General features: G+C 38.6%; 1 protein-coding gene across 1 annotated transcript in view; it reads right to left on the minus strand.

The window, feature by feature from the left end:
* LOC103092368 (uncharacterized) overlaps nt 1–26733 on the minus strand; it is a 1666349-nt gene that overhangs the window by 1099908 nt on the left and 539708 nt on the right. Inside the window, exons 52-55 of the mRNA XM_056825346.1 lie at nt 23600–23875; nt 22978–23229; nt 9333–9608; nt 8702–8953 (exon numbers count right to left, since the gene is read on the minus strand). Coding sequence (XP_056681324.1) covers nt 8702–8953; nt 9333–9608; nt 22978–23229; nt 23600–23875 — 1056 coding nt within the window. The remainder of the gene's footprint in view (nt 1–8701; nt 8954–9332; nt 9609–22977; nt 23230–23599; nt 23876–26733) is intronic.

The raw sequence follows: 26733 nt of genomic DNA on the forward strand, positions 1-26733 counted from the left end.
GTGTTCACCTAATTTACTAATAGTTTCCTTCTTTATATTCAAGTCATTCACCCATTCTGAATTTATCTTGGTGTAGGGTGTGATTTGTTGATCCAAACCTAATCTTACCCACACTGTCTTCTAATTTCCCCAGCAGTTTTTATCAAATAGTGGATTTTTGTCCCAAAAACAGGGGTCTTTGGGTTTGTCATAGACTGTCTTGCTGAGGTCATTTACCCCAAGTCTATTCCACTGATACTCCTTTCTGTCTCTTAGCCAGTACCAAATTGTTTTGATGACCACTGCTTTGTAATATAGTTTGAGATTGGGGACGGCAAGGCCACTTTCCTATGTATTTTTTTTTTCATTATTTCCCTGGATATCCTTGATCCTTTGTTCTTCCAAATGAACTTTGTTATGGTTTTCTCTAATTCGGTAAAAAAAGTTTTTTGGAAGTTCCATGGTTATGGCACTAAATAGATAGATAAGTTTGGATAGGATGATCATTTTTATTATGTTAGCCCATCCCACCTATGAGCAATCAATGTTTTTCCAATTGTTTAGATCTAGTTTTAATGGTGTGGAGAGTGTTTCGTAGTTGTGTTCATATAGTTTCCGTGTTTGTCTCGGGAGATAGATTCCTAAGTATTTTATATTGTCTAGAGTGATTTTAAATGAAATTTCTCTTTCTAATTCTTGCTGTTGAGATGTGTTGAAAAGATATAGAAATGCTGATGACTTATGTGGGTTTATTTTGTATCCTGAAACTTTGGTAAAGTTGTTGATTATTTCCACTAGCTTTTTAGTTGATTCTCTAGGATACTTTAAATAGACCGTCATATCATTTGCAAAGAGTGACAGCTTGGTATACTCAATGCCAATTTTAATACCTTCAATTTCTTTTTCTTCTCTAATTGCTACTGCTGGTGTTTCTAGTACAATATTAAATAATAAAGGTGATAATGGCATCCTTGTTTGACTCCTGATCTTATTGGGAAGGCTTCGAGTTTATCCCCATGACAGATGACGTTTGCTGAAGGTTTTAGATATGTACAGTTTATTATTTTTATGAAAGGCCCTTCTATTCCTATACTTTCTGGTATTTTCAATAGGAATGGGTGCTGAATTTTATCAAAGGCTTTTTTTCTGCATCTTTTGAGATAATCATGTGATTTTTGTTGGTTTGCTTGTTAATATGATCAATTATGTAGATGGTTTTCCTAATATTGAACCATCCTTGCATTCCTGGTATGAATTCTACCTGTAGTAGCTAACCCTTGTGATGACTTGCTGGAGTCTTTTTGCTAGTATCCTATTTAAGATTTTTGCATCTATATTCATTAGGGAGATTGGCCTATAATTTTCTTTCTCTGTTTTTAACCTGCTTGGCTTTGGGATCAGTACCATGTTTGTGGTGTAAAAAGAACTTGGTAGAACCCCTTCTTGGCTTATTCTGTAAAATACTTTGTATAGAATTGGGATTAGTTGTTCTTTGAATGTTTGATAGAATTCATTTGTGAATCCATCTGGACCTGGGGATTTTTTCTTAGGGAGTTCTTTGATGGCTTTTTCAATTTCTTTTTCTGTTATGGGGTTGTTTAGGTAATTTATTTCTTCTTCTTTTAGTCTAGGCAATTTATATTTTTCTAAGTATTCATCCATATCACCAAGATTGCCATATTTTTACCATATAATTGGGCATAGTAGTTTTTCATGATTACCTTAATTTCCTCTTCATTAGAGGTGAGGTCTGCCTTTTCATCTTGGATACTGTCAATTTGTTTTTTTCTTTCCTTTTTTTAATTAGACTGATTAGTACTTTGTCCATTTTATTTGTTTTTTTTTTCAATGTACCAGCTTCTAGTCTTATTTATTAAATCAATAGTTCTTTGGCTTTCAATTTTATTGATTTCTCCTTTGATTTTTAGGATCTCTAATTTAGTCTTCTTCTGAGGATTTTTAATTTGTTCACTTTCTATTTTTTTAATTTGCATGTCCAATTCATTGACCTCTTTCCTTCTTAATTTGTTATATATAAACTCAAGTATATATATTTCCCCCTGAGTACTGCTTTGGCTGCATCCCATAGGTTTTGAAAGGATGTCTCACCAATGTCTTTTTCTTCAATGAAGTTATTAATTGTTTCTATGATTTGTTCTTTAACTAGCTGGTGTTGGAGAATCATATTGTATAATTTCCAATTAATTTTTGGTTTACTTCTCCATGTACCCTTACTAATTTTTATTTTCATTGCATTGTGGTCTGAGAAGTTTGCCTTTATTATTTCTACCCTTTTGCATTTGTTTGCAATGTTTTTGTGCCCTAATAAATAGTCAATTTTTGTGAATGTACCATGTGCTGCTGAAAATAAGGTGTATTCCTTTTTGTCCCTATTTATTTTTCTCCACATGTCTACTAACTCTATTTTTTCTAAGATTTCATTTGCTTCTATCACCACTTTCTTATTTATTTTTTGGTTTGATTTATCTAGTACAGATAGAGGAAGGTTCAGGTCTCCCACTAATATACTTTTTCTATCTATTTCATCCTTGAGCTCCTCTAGTTCCTCCTTTAGAAATTTGGATACTATGCCATTTGGTGCATACATGTTGAGTACAAATATTTCCTTGTTGTCTATACTGCCTTTTATCAGGATGTAATTACCTTCCCTATCTCTTTTAACTAGATTTATTTTTACTTTGGCTTTGTCAGATATCATGATTGTGACTCCTGCCTTCTTTTTATCAGTTGATGCCCAATAGATTTGGATCCATCCTCTAACTTTCACCCTATGCGTATCTATCTTCCTCATGTGTGTTTCTTGCAGACAGCATATGTTAGGGTTTTGGATTCTAATCCACTCTGCTATCCACTTGCATTTTCTGGGTGAATTCATTCCATTCACATTCAGAGTTATGATTACTAGCTGTGTATTTCCCAGCATTTTGATTTCTACTCCTGGTCCTGTCTTTTCTTATTTCACTATTTCCTTCTACACTAATGTTTATTTATAATCAGTCCCCATAATTACCACCCTTATTTTATTTCACTTTCTACCCCCCTCCCTTTTTATCCCCCCTTATTTTCCCCTGTAATCTTTTTATAAATTTCCCCCCCACCCTCTCCCTCCCTTGTATTTCTTTCCCTCATCACCAGTCCATTTTTTACCCTTCTATTTCCATATAGGGCGCAAATCTATTCTCTGCCTCAATGAATTGGATTATTCTTCCCTCTTTAGGTCAGTTTCAAAGCACATAAGCGATGAGTAATTCCTATCTCCACCCTCTTTACCCTTCCAGTGTATCGATGTTCTCTCCCCTCCTGCCATGAGCTTCTTTGTGACATATAAATTTACCCCCATTTGTTTCTTTTCTTGTTTCTTTTAGTATTAACCTCTTTTTTTAGGTCTGGTTGTATACACACACACACGTATATGTATTTATGCATGCATATATCTATATACCTATTGTGTCATGTCCTTTCATCCTATACAGTTTGTCACTGTTCCCTCTAAGTGTAATTCTACTAGCTGCCCAGGTGATAGCAACAGTTTTTAAGAGTTACCAATGACCTCTCTTTCTTATAGGGATACATATAATTTTAACTTATTGAGTCTCTTAAACATGTTTTTCTTCTTTTTTTGTTTTTTCTTTTCCCCCTCTTTTTTAATTACCTTTTGATGATTCTCTTGAGTTCTATGCTTGGACATAAAATTTTCTGTTCAGGTCTGATCTTTTCTTTACAAATGCTTGGAATTCTTCTATTGGGTTGAATGACCATACTTTCTGCTGTAAGAATATAGTCAGTTTTGATGGGTATTTGATTCTTGGTTGTAGACCTAGTTCCAGAGTTCTTTGCTTTCCAGAATATCTTATTCCATGCCTTTCAGTCCTTCAGTGTGGATGTAACCAGATCTTGTGTTATCCTCACTGTGTTTCCATTGTACCTGAATGGCGTCATCTTGGCAGCTGTGTAATATCTTTTCTTTAGTCTGATTGATAGTTTTTAAATTTGGCTATAACATTCCTGGGTGTTATCAGTTTGGGATTAAATACAGGAGGTGATCTGTGGATTCTTTCAATCTCCACTTTCCCCTCTTGTTCTAGGATATTGTGACAGTTTTCCTGAATAATTTCCTGTAGTATTATGTCCAGGTTTTTTCTTTTGTCATGGTCTTCTGGTAGACCAATGATTCTTAAATTATCTCTTCTCAAACGATTTTCTAAATTGTCTGTTTTGTGAATGAGAGGCTTCATATTTTCCTCAATTTTTTCATTCTTTTTGTTTAGTTTTATAGTGTCCTGTTGCCTTGTGAGGTCACTTAATTCCAGTTGTTGTATTCTGATTCTTAAAGACTGAATTTCACCGCTGGCTTTTTGGTCCTCCTTTTCCTTCTGATCTGATTTTCTTTGAAGGTCTTCTTTCATCCTCTTTACCTTGTCTTTCTTCTCCTTTGTCCCATCTTTCATCTTCTTTGCCTCATCTTTCATCTCCTTTGCCTCATTTTCCAGCTGGTTGATTTTGGCTTTCAAGACACTATTTTCTCATTTTAGTTCAAGTGCCTTTGTTTCCAGATGACTTATCTTAATTTTTAAGTTATTTTCCCAGTTGTCTTCAGCTTCTTTTGATTTTGTTTTGAATTCTTCCACAGCCTGTATCCAATTCACTGGGATTTCTGATTTATCGTTTGCTGATCTCGCCCCCTCTGTTCCATTTGCTGAGTAGAAGCTGTCTATTGTAGTTTCTTTCTTCTTTATCTGTTGTTTGCTGAAATTCACCCCTTCTTTACTCCCCATATTTGTCTGTGCTCTTACTCCTCTCATTTTTTTTGGTTTTGGGGGCTTCTGTCAGTCTCCCCTCTTGGAGCTTTAATAGGAGATCTCTCAGTGTAGCCTCTGGTGGGGTTTGAGATTCCCTAACCTTTGGAGGCTTTTGATTGCATTAAAGTCCATCAGTCAATGAGGATGGATATGGAGCTTGGGTTTCCCTGAACTCTGGAGTCTTTTGATGAGATTAAGTTCAGCTTAGTTGGGCTGGGTGTGCTCTGAGTCCAAAACTTCCTGGAAGGCTGGAGCAAATATGGAGGATCTCCACCACTCTGACAAGGCTGCCAGGTCTATGCTCCCTCTCTAGCTCCTTCCCCGACATCTGTGTTGGACACTCTGAACTTGGCACAGCTCTGCTTGCAAGTTATGCCTTTCAGACCAGCACCTTTGACCACCCAGAAGTTCCCGCTGCCATTGGAATCTCAGCACTCTGGGTGGGTGGGGGGATGGGTCCTGGGACCTTCCTTCAGTCTTCCCCTTAACCCTGGGTGTTCTCAGATTCTGGCTTTATTGGGGGAGGGGGGCGTACCTTTTGAATTAATTCCAGCAGGATGGTTCCTTGGCTCAGACTTGTTGTTAAGTTTGATTTTCAATCCCCTGGGAGCATTCAGTTTGTGATCCATTAGGAAGGGTATTCAGAGGTCTGAACTTCTGCTCCTTCGAGGACTCCATATTACATCCCCAACTTTTTTCTTGAGGATAACCTTGTGTGCTACATAAAATAAATGTTAATTATCCCTGCTTTGATAATGTTGCAGTCTTTCTTTCTTACAACTCTTTAGCAGCCCCCTATTGTGACTCAGTAGAAGTCCCAGGCATTTTTCTAATATGTAGTTCCCTCAATTGATCTTCAGAGACTCCAGACTCCTCACCAATCTGGCTGAACATTCCCCAGTTCACGGTTGCCACTTGTAAATAGTCATCTAGAACCAAATACAATAATCCAAGTGCCATCTGATAGTACAGAAGGGCAGCTTTCTCCTTATTCTTGGAAATGGACATGCTTCTCTTAAGACTCCATTGGTGGTTGAGGTAGTTGTGTAGCTCAGTGCATTAAGAGCCAGGCCTAGAGATCAGAGGTTCTGGGATGAAATCTGACCTCAAATAATTCAAAGATATATAACCCTAGGCCACTCATTTAACCTCCATTGCACAGTATGTATTCTAAGGCTAAAAGGGAAGGGTTAAAAAAAGTATGCATTATGCTTTTTCAACTACCCTGTTACCTTTCCCACTTATAATAAGTTTGTGGATCTCTCAATAATCCCCAACATCTCTTTATGCAATCCAAATTGGCATTAATAGTCTGTCTCCAATTTCCCCTTTTTTAAATCAACCATACCCCATTACTTCAACTCTTTTCTATGGCATAGGTACCAATCACTGTCCCATCGAGGCCGATGCTTTTTTGTGTTTTGGACTTTTTCTACTCAAGGATAGGACCTGATATCAATCCCCAATTACATTCATCTTATCACATTATGTCTACTGTGCCAGTATCCTAAACTACTTCTGCATCCTACCTGTTTCAACAATCCCTATCCTGCCAATTTTCTCATTATTTCTTTTTTTTCTTTCCAGTTTCAAAATTATGCCTTCTGCTTGTCTGTAGAATTAGTAGAACATTAATGGTCATGATTTACAAAACTCTTTACAGATATTATTTCATTTGATCCAAGTCACTCATAGAAACATTGAACAGAATGAGTTCAAGAAAAGAAACTTCAGAAGATTTATCTGAACTGATACAGAATGAAGTGAGTAGAACCAAGAGATAATATATACAATACCAACATTGTTCTGAAGGCAAACAACTTGGAAACCCATGGGACCTCTCATCACTGCACTGACCAACCAGGACTGCAGAAGACCCATGATGAAATAAGTTACTCACTTTCTACAAAAAGCTATAGACTTCCTATGAAATCAGCTGCCTCTCTTCAGAAATGGGATGGACTGAGGGTGTAAGTTGCAACACATATTTTTTGAGCTCTGAAATTAGTTTTCCTTGATTGTCCATGCGGCATCATATATGTATTTTAATCTTGAAACAATTATTAATATGTAAATATTGCAACTTATGTGCTCATGTACCGGATTCATAAGCTTATTAGTCTTGATCATTGCATTTAATAGGTACTGTATTAATTCTGACTACTCTCCAAATCTACAGTCCAAAAATAAGAAGAATTCCCGGGTAAGCTGCCATAGGGTCCTAGTTCACACCTTGTCTGACCAGATTCCATACCAGGTCACATGTTTGAATAAACCCCTCCTATTTGATCTTGTGGTAGTCAGTTGAACCAATGTTAAGTCTTGTGCCTTGTAAAATGATCATTAGCTACCTCCATTCCCCATTCCTTGATCCTCCAATAAAAGATTGAGGACATATATAGTTCACTCTCTCTTTCTCTCTAGCACCATCAGAGGAGCACACAGGCTGGATCCCAAGCTCTTGAAGCCTTGTCTCTGAGTCTCTCTTCCTTTGTTCTATTTCCTCTTTCTCTATATCCCCTTCACCCATTTTCTCTCAGTTTCTAACTCTCCTTCTCAGGTGTCCACCTAGGAATATATTAATTTGTGGCTACAGGCAGGCACAACTCATACCTGTCCCAAAGATTTTAGTTTTCATTACTGGTAGAAGGTAGAAGGGGGACCGAAAATAGATTTTAGTTAATTGGAAAAAAATAAATTAAGAAAAAGCTCTTTTCAACCACAGGTGTCAAATACATAGCCTGCAACATTCTCAGGTGCTGCATGAACCAGGGGAAAAGGTAATTGGAAAATAGTTAACAAAAGAAAATGACACAGAGATAATTATATGATCATTTAAAATGTGTGCTTTCATCATCCTCATGTACAGATTGAGGCCAATAAAAAATCATTCCACCTCTGAAGTATATCCTGTTGGTGTCTGGCTTCCCCAAGGTCACTTCCCCACTTCACAATTCTATCTCTCCCCCCTGCTCTCCATTCAGAACATTCCTAGAGGCAGGGACAGGAAGTTGGGATACCCCTAAGGTTTGTAACAATAAAACTACATGAAATAAAAGGAAACTAAGGCCAGAGATGATCTCTCTATGGTCCTGCTGTACATTAATGTGATTATGGGAAAGGAGGGTCTGTCATCTGTACATAGGAAAGTCAGACCAGTGAATTAATTGGGCAGCAGGAATTCTACAGTGGATCCAGCTACTGAATGCTAAAGCCAATAGATCAGAACCAGGCTTCACAAGAGACATGCTTCCATGTGGCATTTAATGCCACAAAGAGGAAAATATATGTCCAATGGTGAATCTCTTTGTGTGAAAGGAGACAAAGTTTATATCTTCCTTTCCATCTCCAGAATTTCCCTACCAAGGGGAATCAAGGCCAGCCCCATTGCATGACCATAGCTTATACTCCAACCAAGACTAGAAATATTCCGTGGTTCCACAGCACCAAGGGAAAGGGATTGAAGGAAAGAGTATTGGGCAGTCATTGAACCTGCAGTCCTAGAATTTGGGAGATGAAGAAGGTTGTATATCACTAGGACAGAAGAGAATAATACAATATCAATAACAAGGATGATGAAGACAACTCACATGCTTTTTATACCTACCATATAAAAAGGACCTTTACTCATAGAATGCTATTATATACAGAGAAAATGTAATTCATTTTTCCAGATAAAGAAACTGAGGCCTCAAAAGGAGGAGTCATTTACTACACAGAGAGTAGACAGAAAAGAAAGGATTCTATCCAAGTTTTATGATTCTGAGCTCAGGGCTCTTTCTACCACAATGCACTGTGCCATGGGACCAGGGGGGGGGGAGAGAGTCACTTTTGTCTATTTCTGTCATGCCAGGGAAAGAGAGAGCCCCACACAAAGTTGGGGGCCCAATCCAGATACTCACCATAGATTATAATATTCTTGGTTGCAGTACGCGTCAAACCAGTGAATGAGTTAGATGCAGTACAGGTATAAGTGCCAGCATCACTCAGGGATGCAATAATAGAAAATGTGGCTGAGTTGCTGACTGGTTGTCCATTGTGTAACCAAGTGAATTGTGCTGCAGGGTTAGAATCAGCAACACAGCTCAAGGTAATATTTGCCCCAGTAGGGTACTCATCGGGGGAATGTACAATTGTGGCGATATCTGGGCCATCTGGAAGAAAGAGAAGGATTCCATATTGAGATTATGGCAGAAATAAGGGGGCATCTCCTAGTCTATAACCCATCACCAAGAACCACTGTGTCTCCCTGATCCTCCTTTGAGCCGGGAAATTCACAACTCATCTTCTACTTTTCCAGTGTGGATCTGAACTTGGAAGATCTTAGGGCTTTCTCCAGTTCAGCACCCTGGATGGCCACCCTCCACCAGAACACATGACAAGGCCAATTTGGGCTCCCTAAAGATGAAAGGGGTTGGGTGCCTCAGAGCCTAGCTCTTTAGCTCTCTGAGGAGGGATGGAATTAGCCTGGCCTCTAGGAACACACCACCAAGCTATAAGCAGGCACCATATAGGAAGAACAAATTTACTCACAGGCAACATCCAGTGTGAATGGATCACTCCTATTGCGATAAAATGGGTTCTCGATTTCACACACATAGGGCCCTTTGTTAACGCTTCTTGTGAGACTGCGGAGAGTGAGTGTCCTCCTATCTGGCGACAGCTGTATCCTGCGACCAGCTGGGTCAACTCCGTTTATGAACCACTTGTAAGCGTGAATTTGACCTGTAGCATTGCAGGTCAATGAGAAGTCTTTGGTCTCCACTTCAGTATTGTTGGAGGTGAGAATGGTAGGTTTGGACAGTGGCGCTGTGCAGAGAATAGACAGAAAAATGACTGTGTTGGTTCTTTTTCTTACCTTATAACCAAATAAGTGGTTTGGAAGTGGCCTGTTTAAGACATTGGCAAGGCAGGAGGCCAGAGACCAAAAACCTGTGATTTCAATGGCAAGGACACCCCTTTCTCTGGTGCAGATCACAACTCCTCCAGGCCATAGGAAAAGTTCAGCTTCAGTTCCTGTGGCTGACAAAGACATTCACATGGAGCCCAAGCCCCGGGTGCTCAGTCTTTCTGGGCTGAGGCAAGTAGGACTGGGGATGACAGACCCCAGACAGAAAAATCTGGGGAGATTTAATTGCATCTATCCAGGAATTCACTGAAGCACTATCACTATTAGAACAACTTGAAGAAGAACCTGAAAAGATTCAAGTTGTAACTTCTATGTGTGACATACCCACAGATATACCACAAGGGGTGTTTGCAAAATATCAAAATGATATGGGTTAAATTAAATCTATTACTCCTGTTAGGATTGAGGTCAGGGAAGGAATACCATCTAAGATACCACAATACAAATTGAGTAGAGAAGCGAGAGAAGAGATAACACCTATCATAAATAGTTTGCTTGAGCAAGGTATATTGAGACCGATGGTATCTGAATACAATTACCCAATATTAGCTATTAAAAAGAATAAGCTAAATGAAGATGGAACTCCTGCCTGGAGATTTGTGATGGATTTAAGGGCTGTGAATAATTTTATATGAAAAAAAAACACACTATAACACCATCTCCAGACAATATCACAACTCAAATACCTGCAGAGTCTAGGTGGTACACAGTGTTGGACCTGAGCAACGCTTGCTTCACTATACTGTTGCACCTTGATTCTCAAAATATTTTTGCTTTCCAATGGAGACAAACCCAGCTGTGCTATGCAAGATTAGTGCAAGGATGTTGCGAGTCTGCTTCAATATTTTGTCAACTGTTGCAGAGAGATCTAGCTACCATAACTTTCAAACATAGCAGATTGATACACTATGTGGATGATTTGTTGCTAGCATCTCCTGACCCTAAAACATGTTTGGAAGATTCAAAGAAATTATTGAGAGAACCTTATAAGAGGGGACATAAAGTTTCTAAAAAGAAGATTCAATGGGTCCTACCAACAGTTGAATATTTAGGATTAGTCCTGGAGGGGGACACCAGGAAAATATCTAATAAAAGGAGGGCAGACATACAGAAGCTAGGCACCCCTAGAACTAAGAAAGAACTTTAGAGCTTTTCTGGCGGTTGCTGGTTTCTCAAGGCAGTACATAGTAGGATATTCTCATATTTCCAAGTGCTTGATTGATATGACAAAGAAAGATATTAAAGAACCATTGCAATTAAATAAAGAACATTTACATGCTTTGTCACAGTTGAGAGGAGCTATTTTATCAGTTCCAATTTTGGGAATACTTGATTATATGAAAGAATTCCACTTGTATGTCCATGAAGCAAAAGGTGTTGCTTCTGGAATATTAGCACAGTATTTTGGGTTAAATCTGAGGGCTATTGCATTTTACAGTCCTATCCTTGACACGGTTGCACAAGGAATGATTCATTGCCTCAGGAGCTTAGTAGCTACAGCTCTAATGGTCAAGAAGTCATATGATATAGTACTAGGATGTAAATTGCATGTGTATTCCCCACATCAAATTGAAAAACTGTTATGGTCGCAGAATATGCATTCATTCACCGATGCAAGAATATCCCAGTATGAAGTCATTTTGTTAGGCAATTATAACATCACAATTCATAGATATGCACCATCGAACCCAGAAACTCTGATCCCTGATTTGCCAATGGATGGAGAAGTATTGCATGATTGGGATCAGATAGTGGAACTCATGCATAGGCCAAATGAATGCCTTAAAGATACACCTCTTATGGATCCAGAAATAGAGTTATACATAGATGAATCCTCTTATGTTCATGATGGGAGAAAATTCACAGGGGCAGCAGTTGTTGACAATGACAAAACTCTTTGGCATGCATCACTGCCAAGCCATGTCGGCGCTTAGGGAGGATCATGGCCCTAGAATTAGCTAGAGGGAAAAGAGCTAATATTTTTCTGGATTCACAATATGCTTTCTCCACGGTGCATTGGTCATCATACATATGGTAAAACAGAGGGCATAAAACTTCAGCTGGGAAACCAATTGCATATCGCAATCTGATAGATCATATCATAAGTGCTGTAGACTTTCCTAAAGAGGTGGCCATAATCCATTTTAAGGCACACACTCATGGGAAGGACAGAATACCCCTAGGGAATGACTGAGCAGGCACAACATCAAAGTACGCTGTTAGGTTCGATCCTCACCATGTGCTGAATTTCTCTCTGATCAAAAGGCATGATCTCACTGAAGCCTAGGATGGAGAAGAGATGCAGTCATGGAAAGAGCAGCTAGGTACTAAACTAATCAAGGGTGTCTGGATTGCTCAAGGGGGTAAACCTATTCTCCCTAAAAAGTTATATCAACATCTATGCACTGTAAGTCATGCAGAAGGACATTATGGAGTGCAAGGGATTCTGGATACCATAAAGAGATATTGGACAGCACCAGGAATTACAAAAAATACCATTAGAACTTGTCAGGCATGTGAAACATGCAAGAGATATAATCAAGGACATTTTAAGAGTGCTGCATTGGGAAGCAGACCACTCAGCTATATGCTTTTTCAGTGTATTCAAATTGATTATATCAATATACCTAGAGACAAGGGATACAAATATGCATTGGTGATTATGGATAAATTGACTAGATGGGTTGAGGCATGTCTATCCAAGAAAAGTGACACTGCTACGGTAGTGAGATTTCTATTAAAGGAGATTATACCTAGACATAGCATTCCTGATACCATAGATTCGGACAAGGGGTCTCACTTTACTTCCCAGATTCTAAAAGTAATCTACAAGAATTTAGGGATTAAGTGCAATTACCATTCAGTATATAGACCCCAAGGTTCCAGGCAGGTCAAGTGTATGAACAAAGAACTGAAAACATAAATAGGCAAACTCTGTTCAGAAACACATTTAAAATGGACAGATGTTTTGCCTCTTGATTTGTTCAATATTAGAACCAGGCTTAGGACTGACCTGCATTATATCACCTTTTGAAATGCTACATGGTCAGCCACTTTGGCATGGTAGGACAGTAAGACCACCTTACTTGTCCATCTTAAGAGGGGAATGTGTTCTTCATGAATACTTAAAACAGATACAACGTAGGATTGAAGAACTAAGGAAACTGGGTTTGCTTGGGCAAAGAATACCACTAGATTTTTCATTGCATGAGATAAAACCAGGTGATAAGGTATATGTCAAGAACCTTAATAGAGAATCTCCTACAGAATCAAGATGGATCAGACCAACTAAGGTCATAATGACAATCCCAACATCTATAAAGGTTGATCAAAGAGATCCATAGTTCCATACTTCACATGTGAAATTGCATCACACCCATAATGTTGATTAGCTCTGGGAATATAATCAATAAGCAATGACCGTCCCTACTGACAACACATGAAAGGACATGACTACTTGCCACCAGAATACAGACAAGAGAGTCCTACATATGTTAACATGATTAAGTGATAGCACCCCTGGAGCAAATGCAGCCAGTGTTGCAGCCAAAAGAATAGCATTAGAAGCCTTAGAAAAAGCCTCGATATATTTCTATACAAAGTCTCTGCCAAGAACTAAGTACAGTAAACATTCAATAAATCTTCTAGTGAAAAGTGAAACAACAAGAATTAGCAAACTTGAAATCACTATTTTTAACAAAATCCTGAGAACCTATGCATAATGGTCACACCCATCTGTGAAAAAACATATGTAGACCTTACTTGCTTTTCACGAAGATATACATATGCAAAGCTTACCTCCATGCACGAAGAGAATACATGCAAATCTTACCTGCAGACATAAAGATTGATAAATTCTGACAAACATTCATGAAGATTTCAACTTACTTCCATGCAAATATACTTTTCACTCTTATTTGTACACACATAAAAATGTCACATGCATACATGTTTGTGGTTTGTTCGTGTGTTCTGGGTTCCTGATTGATTATTCCGGTGGATCCTGATTTGAAGACCACATCTTCAATCAAGACTGGAAGATGGCAACTGGCATGCAGACCAGACAGAGGACCAGAGAGTAAGAAAGATTTTATGCAAACATCGTTAAAGGACATGGTAGGACTTTGGAACTTTGGAATTTTGGAACTTTTGATCATGAGGGTATGTAAGAATGCATAATACATGTTACCTCACATATATGCACATATATGCACACATCCTACATAGAATACACTTTAGTAAGATATCTCATAGAATGGGTAAGTACATAACATGCATAGTGGCATAACAAAAGACACATTGATACAAATTTCTGTGGAAAATTCAAAGATTTCTTTTCTGCATGAGTTTGCACAGAAATATAGTATGATGTACATATGTCAATGTGTATGGATCCTATGTACACATGTAAATTACTATTGACTAATGAGCTAACTTTATTTGAGTAATTTATTAATATTCTAACTACTAACATTAGTGACAGCCTAGTGAATTTGTTTAAGTCTTAGGAAAGTAAACATAGAAGTTCTGAAGTATAGAATTTACATTGCATTATGATTGTAGGTTAGCATTTGTTAATGATAGTACACTTTTCTTAGTGACTGTATAGACATTAGGAATTAGGACATTTGAATATTCTTAATGTTAGTGAAATTGTTGGATTGATTTGACAAATTTTACAGGATTTGTTATGTGAAACTATATTCATGTAAATCCCTTACCTAAACCATTTTCCTATACGATTCTTAGCTTAACATCTATGTAGATAGAATAGTTAAGTTAGGATTTTTTTATCTGGGAGTGGCTAGGGGAATACTTAAGATAGCACAGGGTGAAGAATAGATAGATAGAATTAATAAGTGTAAGTATCATTGAAAAATGCAAGTTGATTTTTTTGGAGAATAAAAGGGGGGATTGTGGAAGAGGCATGAAGAAAGAGAGGATTTGCAGGACAAGCCAAGCATGCAGATCAACCTGGGGACATGATCTGCAAAATCAAGGTGAAGATTCCAAAAGGAATGTTCCCAGGAAGAGGCAGTTGGGAGCCTGGACAGAGGAGAGAAACTGGGACTTTGGGGTTCTCTCTGGGAGTGACTGACCAAGAGAGAAATCTCTTCTCTGGATTCCTGATCAAGAGAGCCTGGCTTTTCCTGACTTATGCAGAGAGAAAGACCTTTGTGGTTTTTTGAAAGAGTCTGGACTTGAATTACTCAAGCAGAGATTATCTGACTGGAGAAGGAAGATTTAACAGTTATCTTCCATCTCTCTGGCTGTCTCTGTGTCACAATTGTGACTAGACTGACATTTCCTAAACTCTTCTTAATTCTCCTTGTAGGTTAGGGACAAACTTCATCCCTCTCACCTCAATCCACATTCTGTTTGTTACCAATAAACCCTTTACCTGAGAAAAGAAGAGTAAAGAATATTTCTCTGAAATCGCATAGTTCCCCTGGGTTACTTAGAAGGTGGCTGACTAAGACCAGGGGAGTGGAAAGGGTAGTAGAAGGGCTTCAGGTGGAAGACTGGGAGGTGAAGGGTGGAGAGTAGAAAATAGTTTGATTTATTAGCCTTTAGTGATCTTTAGGCAGCTCCAGAGTAATCCCCTCTAGCAGTATCTATCTCTCTAGCCTTATCTCTCATCTATCTCCATTATAACTAGGCAACCTCAGGTGTCCCCTAGTAGCAGCTCTCTAGTCACAAGCCAGAATATCCAGTTACCACAACCAGAAATATTTACACAGATTATCTCTTATATTACAAAATGGACTGGTGGGAAGGGAAGCAGTATAAGGGATGGAGAGGGTTGGGAGGTAGTTTTAAAAGACTTCAAAAAATAAGGAGGGAAATAAGAAGGGATGGGGTAGAAAGGGTAGTGAAATAAGGGTGGAAACTAGGAGGGCTGATTAAAAGTAGATTATAGAAGGAAATAGTGAACGAAGAAAATGCAGAACTACAAGTAGAAAGCAAAATGTTGGGAAATACATATCTCGTAATCATAACTCTGAATGTGAATGGAATGAACAAATCCATAAAACACAAGCAAATAGTAGAGTGGATTAGAATCCAAAACCCTACCATATGCTGTCTACAAGAAACACACATGAGGAAGATAGATACGCATAGGGTGAAAGTAAGAGGATGGAGCCAAATCTATTGGGCATCAACTGATAAAGAGAAGGCAGGAGTCGCAATCATGATATCTGACAAAGCCAAAGCAAAGATAAATCTAGTTAAAAGAGATAGGGAAGGTAATTACATCCAGATGAAAGGCAGTATAGGCAACGAGGAAATATCAGTACTCAACATATATGCACCAAATGGCATAGTATCCAAATTTCTAAAGGAGAAACTAGTGGAGCTCAAGGATGAAATAGATAGGAAAACTATACTAGTGGGAGACCTGAACCTTCCTCTATCTGAACTAGATAAATCAAAACAAAAAATAAATGAGAAAGAGGTAAGAAAAGTGAATGAAATCCTAGAAAAATTATAGTTAGTTGATATATGGAGAAAAATAAATGGGGACAAAAAGGAATACTCATTCTTTTCAGAAGCACATGATACATTCACAAAAATTGACTATGTATTAGGGCACAAAAACATTGCAAACAAGTACAAAAAAGCAGAAATAATAAATGCAACCTTCTCAGATCACAATGCAATGAAAATAATAATTAGTAAGCGTACATGGAGAGGTAAATCAAAAATTAATTGGAAATTAAACAATACGAGTCTCCAAAACTGGTTAGTCAAAGAACAAAACATAGAAACAATTAATTTCATTGAAGAAAATGACAATGATGAGACATCTTTTCAAAATCTATTGGATGCAGCCAAAGCAGTACTCAGGGGGAAATTTATATCCTTGAGTTCATATATTAACAAATTAGGGAGGGCAGAGGTCAATGAATTGGGCATGCAAATTAAAAAAACTAGAAAGTGAACAAATTAAAAATCCTCAGATGAAGACTAAATTAGAGATCCTAAAAATCAAAGGAGAAATTAGTAAAATTGAAAGTCAAAGAACTGTTGATTTAATAAATAAGACTAGAAGCTGATACTTTGAAAAAACAAAATACACAAAGTACTAGACCATCTAATTTAAAAAAGGAAAGAAGAAAACCAAATTGACAGCATCCAAGATGAAAAGGGAGACCTCACCTCTAATGAAGAGGAAATTAAGGCAATCATTAAAAGAATCATTATGCCCAATTATATGGCAGCAAATATGGCAATCTAGGTGATATGGATGAATACTTAGAAAAATATAAATTACCTAGACTAACAGAGGAAGAAATTGGATACCTAGACAACCCCACATCAGAAAAATATTGAACAGGCCATCAAATAACTTCCTAAGAAAAATCCCCAGGTCCAGAAGGATTCACAAATAAATTCTATCAAACATTCAAAAAACAACGTATCCCAATATTATACAAACTATTTGGCAGAATAAGCAAAGAAGGAGTTCTACCAAATTCATTTTACGACACAAATATGGTACTGATCCCAAAACCAGGCAGGTCAAAAACAGAGAAAGAAACATATAGATGAATCTCCCTAATGAATATAGATGCAAAACTCTTAAATAGGATCCTAGCAAAAATACTCCATCCAGTCATCAAAAGGGTTATTCACTATGACCAGGTAGGATTCATACCAGGAATGCAAGAATGGTTCAATATTAGGAAAATATGAATCTTAAAACTGCTCAGACTCTACCTTGGAACATTTGGTTAAGGCTATTCCCCATTTAAAATTGGAGGTACTTGATCAGGAATGTACTGGGAATTTTAACATTACTCCACCCATACTTAGGCATACTTTAGGGGAAGATAAAGTTGTAAAACTCCTTACTGGAACAATGAAAAAGTCCCTAATTCCTACTTACAGTGAGTCCAAAACCTTAAGCTAGGTCTATTTTTTGATCTAATACAAAAAGGTACTAAGTTCCTATAAAGGTTAAATTAATCAGTAAAAGGTCAAGCAACTTACAAAAGGAAAGCATAACAAAAGAGGTGTGAAGTTTTATTCTACTCAGAGAAGGTGATAACAAAAGAATATGTGAATTAAGAATGGTAAGTCCTGTGGAAATCATCTACTGTGATTAGTAGATGTGAAAATTTAGGGGAGCTGACATAAGAGAAATTTTTCTTTAAAAGGAGATGGTTCTCTCAACTTAGGAGTTAGTTGGATCTCAGACTTGTTGGAGTAGCTGGGTCTCTGAACTTAGTTGGAATCTTGCTTGGAACAAAATCTTGTGGTGAGTGGATAAAAGACTGACTTAGTTTTCTCTCTTAAAGAGAAAGGCCTAGGCCATTTGGCCTAGGCCCTAGGCCTTTTCCTACTATTTCCTCTTACTCTGTCTCTCCTTTCCCTTAATTCCTTCATTCATTTTAATTAAAATCTCTATAAAACCCAATTGACTTGGGTATTTCATATTTGGGGTTTTTCCCATGGCAACAACTTATTTTTGATATAAAATCAAGACACTAAAATTATTTCTACAGTTTTGGCAATTCACAGTCTTGAACCCACATTTTCATGGTAACAAAAACCATCCACATAACTGACCATGTTAACAAGCAAACCAATAAAAATCACATGGTTATCTCAAAAGATGCAGAAAAAGCCTTTGATAAAATACAGCACCCATTTCTATTGAAAACACTAGAAAGTATAGGATAGAAGGGCCTTTCCTAAAAATAAAAAACAGTATAGATCTAAAATCATCAGCAACATCATCTGCAATGGAGATAAACTAGAAGCATTCCCAATAAGATCAGTAGTGAAACATGGATGCCCATTATCACTTCTATTATTTAACATTATACTAGAAACACTAACAGTAGCAATTAGAGAAGAAAAAGAAATTGAAGGTATTAAAATTGGCAATGAGGAGACCAAGCTATCACTCTTTGCAGATGATATGATGGTCTACCTTAAGTATCCTAGAAAATCAACCAAAAAGCTAGTGGAAATAATCAACAACTTTACCAAAGTTGCAGGATACAAAATAAACCCACATAAGTCATCAACATTTCTCTATATATCTCCAACACATCTCAGCAGCAAGAATTAGAAAGAGAAATACCATTTAAAATCACCTTAGACAATATAAAATACTTAGGAATCTATCTGCTGAGATAAACACAGGAACTTTATGAACACAACTAAAACACACTCTCCACACAATTAAAAATAGATCTAAACAATTGGAAAATCATTGGTTGCTCATGGGTAGGATAAGGTAACATAATCAAAATGACAATCCTGCCCAAATTAATTTACTTACTTAGTTCCATACCCCAAAAAAATTTTTAATGAGTTAGAAAAAAAAACATAAAATTCATTTGGAAGAACAAAAGATCAAAGATATCCAGGGAAATCATGAAAAAAAAAATGCAAAGAAAGGAGCACTTGCAGTCGTAGATCTAAAACTATATTATAAAGCAGGGGTCATCAAAACAAGTTGGTACTGGCTAAGAGACAGAAAGTAGGATCAATGGAATAGACTAGGGGTAAATGACCTCAGCAAGAAAGTCTATGATAAGTCCAAAGGTCCCAGTTTTGGGGACCAAAACCCACTATTTGATAAAAACTGCTGGCAAAATTGGAAGACTGTATGGGAGAGATTAGGTTTAGATCAACATCTCACACTCTATACCAAGGTAAACTCAGAATGGGTGAATGACCTGAATATAAAGAAGGAAACTATAAGTAAATTAGGTGCACACAGAATAGTATATTTGTCAGATTTTTGGGAAAGGAAAGACTTTAAAACCAAGTAAGAGCTAGAAAAAATCACAAAATGTAAAATCAATAATTTTGATTACATCAAGTTAAAAAGTTTTTGTACAAACAAAACTTATGCATCCAAAATTATAATGGAAGCAACAAATTGGGAAAAAATCTTCATTACAAAAACCCCTGACAAAGGACTAATTACTCAAATTTATAAAGAGCTAAATCAATTGTACAAAAAATCAAGCCATTCTCCAATTGATAAATGGGCAAGGAACATGAGTAAGCATCTTCCATATGAAGAAATCAAAACTATTATTAAGCACATGAAAAAGTTTTCTATATCACTTACAATCAGAGAAATGCAAATCAAAACAACTCTGAGTTATCAACTCACACCTAGCAGATTGGCTCATATGACAGCAAAGCAAAGTAATGAATGCTGGTGGGGGTGTGGCAAAGTTGGGGCATTAATGCATTGCTGATGGAGTTGTGAATTGATCCAACCATTCTAGAGGGCAATTTGGAACTATGTCCAAAAGGCATTAAAGAACAGTCAGCAGTGATTCTGAACAACTTGGAGGAATCTACGAGAAAAAAACACTATCCACAATCAGAGGAAACACTATGGGAGTAAAAACACCCAAGAAAAACAACTGCTTGAATACATGGGATGAAGGGATATGGTTGGGGATGTAGACTCTAAATTAACATCCTTGTGCAAACAACAACATGGAAATAGGTTCTGATCAAGGACACAAGTAAGACCCAATGAAATTGCACATCAGCTGTGGGAAGGGTAGGTAGAGGGGAGGGAGGGAAATAAAGAGATTATTGTAACCAAAAAAAATTAAATTAATAAAAAAAGAAACGATAAACAAGGGGCAGCTGGGTAGCTCAGTGCATTGAGAACTAGGACTAGAGATGGGAGGTCCTGGGTTCAAATCTGGTAGAACTATACACAGTAACAGCAATATTGTACAAGGATCATCTGTGAAAACTTGGCTACTCTCAGTAATGTAATAATCTGGGACAATCCTGACAGATTTATGACAGGGAATGTTATCCACTTCCAGAGAAAAAAACTATTGGAGTTTCCTTTCATATTAGTATATTTGTGGTTTTATTTTGGAATTTGGTTACGTATAAATGTGCTCTTACTACAATGTCCCAAATGGAGTGTTTTGTACAACAATAAAAATACAAAAGAAAAATTAAGGAAAAAAGAATTAGTAGAACATTAATGGTCATGATTTACCAAGCTCTTTACAGATATTATTCCATTTGATCCCAAGTCACTCAAAGAAACACTGAACAGAATGAGTTCAAAAACAGAAACTTCAGATTTCTCTGAATTAATGCAGAATGAAGTGAGTAGAACCAAGAGGGTGATTTATACAATAACTACAGTGTTCCGAAGTCAAAGAACTTTGAAAAACTTGGGACCTCTGATCAATGCAGTGGCTAACAAGGATTGCAGAAAACCCATGATAATGGGTTACTCACTTTCTACAAAAACCTACAGACTTCCTATGAAATCAGCTGCCTCACTTCAGAAATGGGATGCAGTCAGGGTGTATGTTGCAACAGATATTTTTTGAGCATCAGAATTTGTTTTCCTTGATTGTCCATGTGGCATCATAGGTGTATTTTAATCTTGAAACAATTATTAATATATCAATAGTGCAACCTATATTCTTATATACCAGATTCATGGGCAAGTAGTTCTTGATCATTGTATTTAATAGGTACTGGATTAATTCTGACCACTCTCCAAATCTACAGTCTAAAAGTCAGAAGAATTCCTGGGTAGGCTGCCACAGGGTCCTAGTTCCCACTTGTCAGACCAGATTCCATACCAGGCCACATGTTTGAATAAACTCCTCCTCCTTGATCTAATGGTTGTCAGTTGAGCCAATGTTAACTCGTATGCCATGTTACATGATCATTAGCTAACTCCCATTCCCCATTCCTTGATCCTCCAATAAAAGATTGAGGAAATATGTAGTTTACTCTTTCTCTCTCTCTACTAGAATCAGAGGAGCACACATTAAGCCTTTTTAAGCCCTGTATCTGAGTCTTTCTTCTTTTATTATATTCCCTCTTTCTCTATATCCCCTTCACCCATTTTCCCTCAGTTCCTAACTCTCTTTCTCAGGTGTCCACCTAGGAATAGATTAATTCATGGCTACAGGCAGGCACAACTCATACCTGTCCCAAAGATTTTAGTTTTCATTAGTGGTAGAAGGTAGAAGGGGGACAGAAAATAGATTTTAGTTAATTGGAAAAAAAATAAATTAAGAAAAAGCTCTTTTCAACCACAGGTGTCAAATACATAGCCTGCAACATTCCCAGGTGCTGCATGAACCAGGGGAAAAGGTAATTGGAAAATAGTTAACAAAAGAAAATGACAAACAGATAATTATATGATAATTTAAAATGTGAGCTTTAGGCATCCTCATGTACAGATTGAGGCGAATAAAAAATCATCCCTCCTCTAAAGTATATGCTGTTGGTGTCTGACTTCCCCAAGGTCACTTCCCCACTTCACAATTCTATCTCTCCCCGCTGCTCTCCATTCAGAACATCCACATAGTCTAGGAGAGGAAGTTGGGATACCCCTAAGGTTTGTAACAATAAAATTGCATGAAATAAAAGGAAACTAAGGCCAGAGATGATCTCTCTATGAACCTGCTGCCCATTAGTGTGATTATGAGACTGAAGGTTTTGTCATCGATACATAGGAAAGTCAGACCAGTGAATTAATTGGGCATCAGGAATTCTACTGTGGACCCAGTTACTGGAGGCTAAAGCCAATCATCCCTTTACATGGATAAGAATCAGGTTTCATAGCAGCCATACTTTCATGTGACTTTTTATGCCACAAAAAGGAAAAATATAGGTGCAATGGTGAATCTCTGTGTGTGAAAGGAGACAAAGTTTACATCCTCCTTTCCATCTCCAGAATATCCCTGCCAAACAGGATCAAGGCCAGCCCTGTTGCATGACCATAGCTTATACTCCAACCAAGAATTAAAAACATTCTGTGGGTCCATAGCACCAAGGGAATGGGATGGAAGGAAAGATTATGGAGCAGTCATTGAACCTGCAGTCCTAGAAGTTGGGAGAAAAAGAAGGTTGTATGCTACTAGGACAGCAGAGAATAATACAATATCAATAACAAGGATGATGATGACAATTCACATGTTTTTGTGCCTAACATGTAAAAAGTACTTTCCCCACATAAAATCCTATTATATACAGAGCAAATATTATTCACTTTTCCAGATGAAGAAGCTGAGGATGTGAAAGGAGGGACACACTTACCACACAGATAATAGACAGAGGAGGAATGATTAAATCCAAGTTTCATGATTCTGAGTTCAAGGTTCCTTCTACCACAATGCAATGTGCCATGGGACCACGGAGGCAGAATGTCACTTATGTCTATTTCTCTCCATGTCTATTTCTGCCAGGGAAAGAGAGAGCCCAACACAAAGTTGGGGGCCCAATCAAGCTACTCACCATAGATCATAAGAGTCTTGTTTGCAGTGCGCGTCAAGCCAGTAAATGAGTTAGTTGCAATACAGGTATAGTTTCCGATATGATTCAGGGATGTAATAATAGAAAATGAGGCTGAGTTGCTGACAGATTGTCCATTATGTAACCAAGTGAATTGTGCTGCTGGGTTAGAATCAGCAACACAGCTCAAGGTAACATTTATCCCCGTTGCGAACTGATCGCTTATACGGTCAATGGTGGCAATATCTGGGCCATCTGGGGGAAAAAGAAGGATTCCATATTTAGATTATGGCAGAAAAGAAGGGCATCTCCTAGTCCGTAACCCATCACCAGGGACCAATATGATGCTCCTTTGAGCTGGGAAATTCACAGCTCCTCCTCTACTTTTACAGTTTGGATCTGAACTTGGAAGATCTTAGGGCTTTCTCCAGTTCAGCACCCTGGATGGCCACCCTCCACCAGAACACATGACAAGGCCAATCTGGGCTCCCTAAAGATGAAGGGTTTTGGGAACCTCAGAGCCTAGCTCTTTAGTTCTCAGAGAAGGGACTGAATTAGCCTGGCCTCTGGGAACACACCACCAGACTATAAGCATGCAACATATAGGAAGAAGCAATATACTTACAGGCAACATCCAGTGTGAATGGATCATTCCTATTGTTATAAATTGGATTCCGGATTTCACACTCATATGGCCCTTTGTTATCTCTTCTTGTGAGCCTGCTGAGAGTGAGTGTCCTCTTATCTGCCGACAGCTGTATCCTGCTACCAGCTGGGGCAACTCCGTTTATGAACCACTGGTAAGCGTGAATTTGGCCTGTAGCCTGGCATGTCAATGAGAAGTCCTTGGTCTCCACTGCAGTAATGTTGGAGGTGACAATGGTAGGTTTGGACAGTGGCGCTGTGCAGAGAATAGACAGAAAATGACTGTGTTGGTTCTTTTTCTTACCTTATCACCAAATAAGTGGTTTGGAAGTGGCCTGTCTAAGACCTTGGCAGGCTGGAGGCCAGACACCAAGAACCTGTGATTTCAATAGCAAAGCTCCCCCCTTTCTCTGGTGTAGATCTCATCTCCTCCAGGCCTTAGGAAAAGTTCAGCTTCAGTTCCTGTGACTGACAAAGACATTCACATGGAGTCCAAGCCCCGGGTGCTCAGTCTTTCTGGGCTGAGGCAAGCAGGACTGGGGATGACAGACCCCTTCATCCAGCACCTGGGCTTGGATTTGAGGCCTTTATAGCTTGGCAGAACCACCAAGAGTTTATGATTCCTTGGCTTGACTTTCGGAAGCCAGTGTTCCTTACCTTGACAGCTTGATAAGGATATTGGGAGAGGTTGGTGTGGATAGACTAGGGACAGGCCACAGGGAGACTGTGCTCAGAAAGGGAAACATTACTTTAATTCTGAAGAGAAAAGAAAAGGAAAGGCAGAGAGTGGAAATAGATCAGTTAGTATCAGGGAACAAAAGGAAGAGCCTCAGGCTGGGAGTCAGGTCAGACCTGGTTCAAGTCTGGAGATTTCAAACCCACAATAACATCTCTGGTGCCTAGGACATGATTTGACCACAGGAAGTAGTTACTACCCTTTACAGAAGATTCTGGAATCCCCTGCTTTGGCCTCTCCCTTTTCCTTAGGTGTTTCCTACCCTATAAGATAAGAATGAGAATGTTGAAGGTGATCTTCAAGCTCAGATATGGTTTTATGCTGGGAATCTAAACTAATGGGGAATAATTTTCCCAGAGTCTTCATGGCCCAAGGAGAGCCCTTTCCTTATCTCTAGTTGGAAGTAAGGCCTTGCCACTGAGAGAGATATGTATGCCATTGCAATCTCTGGGGCACATGCATGAGGATCGTCAGGCTTCTGTCCTGGGTCATCCATGGCCAGCTGTCTTAAAAATAATTTCCAAATTGATAGTCATAAGTTAGAAATATTTCAGCTTCCTTGACCTTTCTCCTTGTTATTTTGGTAGAGCTTGCACTCCATCCCTGGGTCTCCATTGGGAAGTTTAATGTGAGGAAGAGTGAGCCTCCCATTTGTATCCAGTAAAGCCAAGTGACACTGGCCAGGACAGTGACAAATCTGAGGTCAGCTAGCTACCTTTTGTAGTGCGGGGAGAATATGAAGGAACAGTGAGCATTCTCCTGGGCATGAAGGCCATGGTAGGACTTTTTGGAAGGTGTTTTGGCAGCATCAATGGATACAGTGCCTGATATGACATAGTGACTAGTGGTAGCCTAAGAGGGAGAAAGACCTATGTTCAAATTCTGTCTCAAAATGTTACTGGCTGTGTGTCTTACTAGCAAGTCCCTATCTGTGTCTCAGTCTCCTGATCTGTTAAATGGGTAAAATAATCTCTCAGTCCAAGTGTTATTGGACCAAATGAGAACATATATAGAAGTTCTGTATAAATCCTGAAAATAGCCCAAACAATGGTTCAGAGGAAGGAAAGTACAGAGTGTGAGTCTGAGTACCAAATGTAGACTCATGCTGTCTGAGCACACAATGCATGGCCAGAAGTATCTGAAAGGCCTGATGCCCTTTTGTGAATGGCTAAGGTTTAATGACAGACCAAGAACACTCAAGGATAGTCTGTAGGCAATAGAGAGTCATGAGCAGAGAAGAGACTAGAGCACACACATATTTAATTGAAGGACCAATTGAGGGTACTAGAGATGCTTAGCCCAAAGAAGAGAAGACTTGAGTGGGAGAGGAGACGTGTCTCCATGGACTGGTGGAGTTATAATGGGTTCTGTGCCCCTGCCAGGGGATGTTCACTGGCTTACATTGATCAGGTGGGGACTATTTTCCTTTCTCCTTACAGCAACATTCAGATACCCTTTTATCTCTTGTCTATCACAGAACAACTCTTTTTTTAACCCTTACCTTCTGCATTAGAATCAATACTATGTATTGTTTCCAGAGCAAAAGGGCCAGGCAATGGGGGTTAAGTAACTAGCTCAAGGTCACAGAGCCAAAGAGGATCCAGTTTTAATGGACTTGACTCCCTGATCATTTCTCTTCCAAAAATGATTTCGGATGCCTTGGGGAACTAACTGAGCAGGATTCCTGGCCTGACTCTGCAACAGTGCAGAGACCCATAAACAGGTCCACATCCAACACAATCGCTTCATGGGTGAGGATGGACTCCAACATTTGCCCCTCTATGATCAGATGCAAATCAGGCTGGCTCAATCATCCCTGGCCTCAGATATTCCTCTCTTGCTATTTGTCTGCTTCTGTCCACTAGGTGGAACTACCAGGTGTGACAAGGAAATCACTTTTAAAAGACTGATATATATTAATTTAAGGTCGCCAAGGAATTCAGCTATGTAATTCCTTAATGAAAACTCAAGTCAGTCGTCAACCTTTTATGGAGTTTTAATTGCAAACAGGAGGAAGAAAGGAATTAGAGATAGAGAGATAGAGGGAGAGAGAAAGGGGAGAGAAGGGAATAGGGCTTGAATACCCCTTCTGTTTAGGCTGGGCCAAAAGGCCCAAGCCCTTAGATAGCTGGGGCAATGAAAGGAGATCAGTCCCTATTACTCACGTGACCAAATATGGAGAAACAGTCTCCGGGGCCCCCACCTTCAGCTTCCTTCAGCACAAGATTCTCAGAGCACACCGCAACCACTCTGACAAACTCCTCAATCACCCCCAGTCTTCAGACCCTCCTATCCTTCAGGAAAACCCTCCAAGTTCCCTCCCCTCAGTCCTCACATCTCCCAATCACCTGTCCATCAATTTCCCTGTGCCAATGTAG

Source organism: Monodelphis domestica, chromosome 4, assembly GCF_027887165.1.
Source record: "Monodelphis domestica isolate mMonDom1 chromosome 4, mMonDom1.pri, whole genome shotgun sequence".
Taxonomy (NCBI): Eukaryota; Metazoa; Chordata; class Mammalia; order Didelphimorphia; family Didelphidae; genus Monodelphis; species Monodelphis domestica.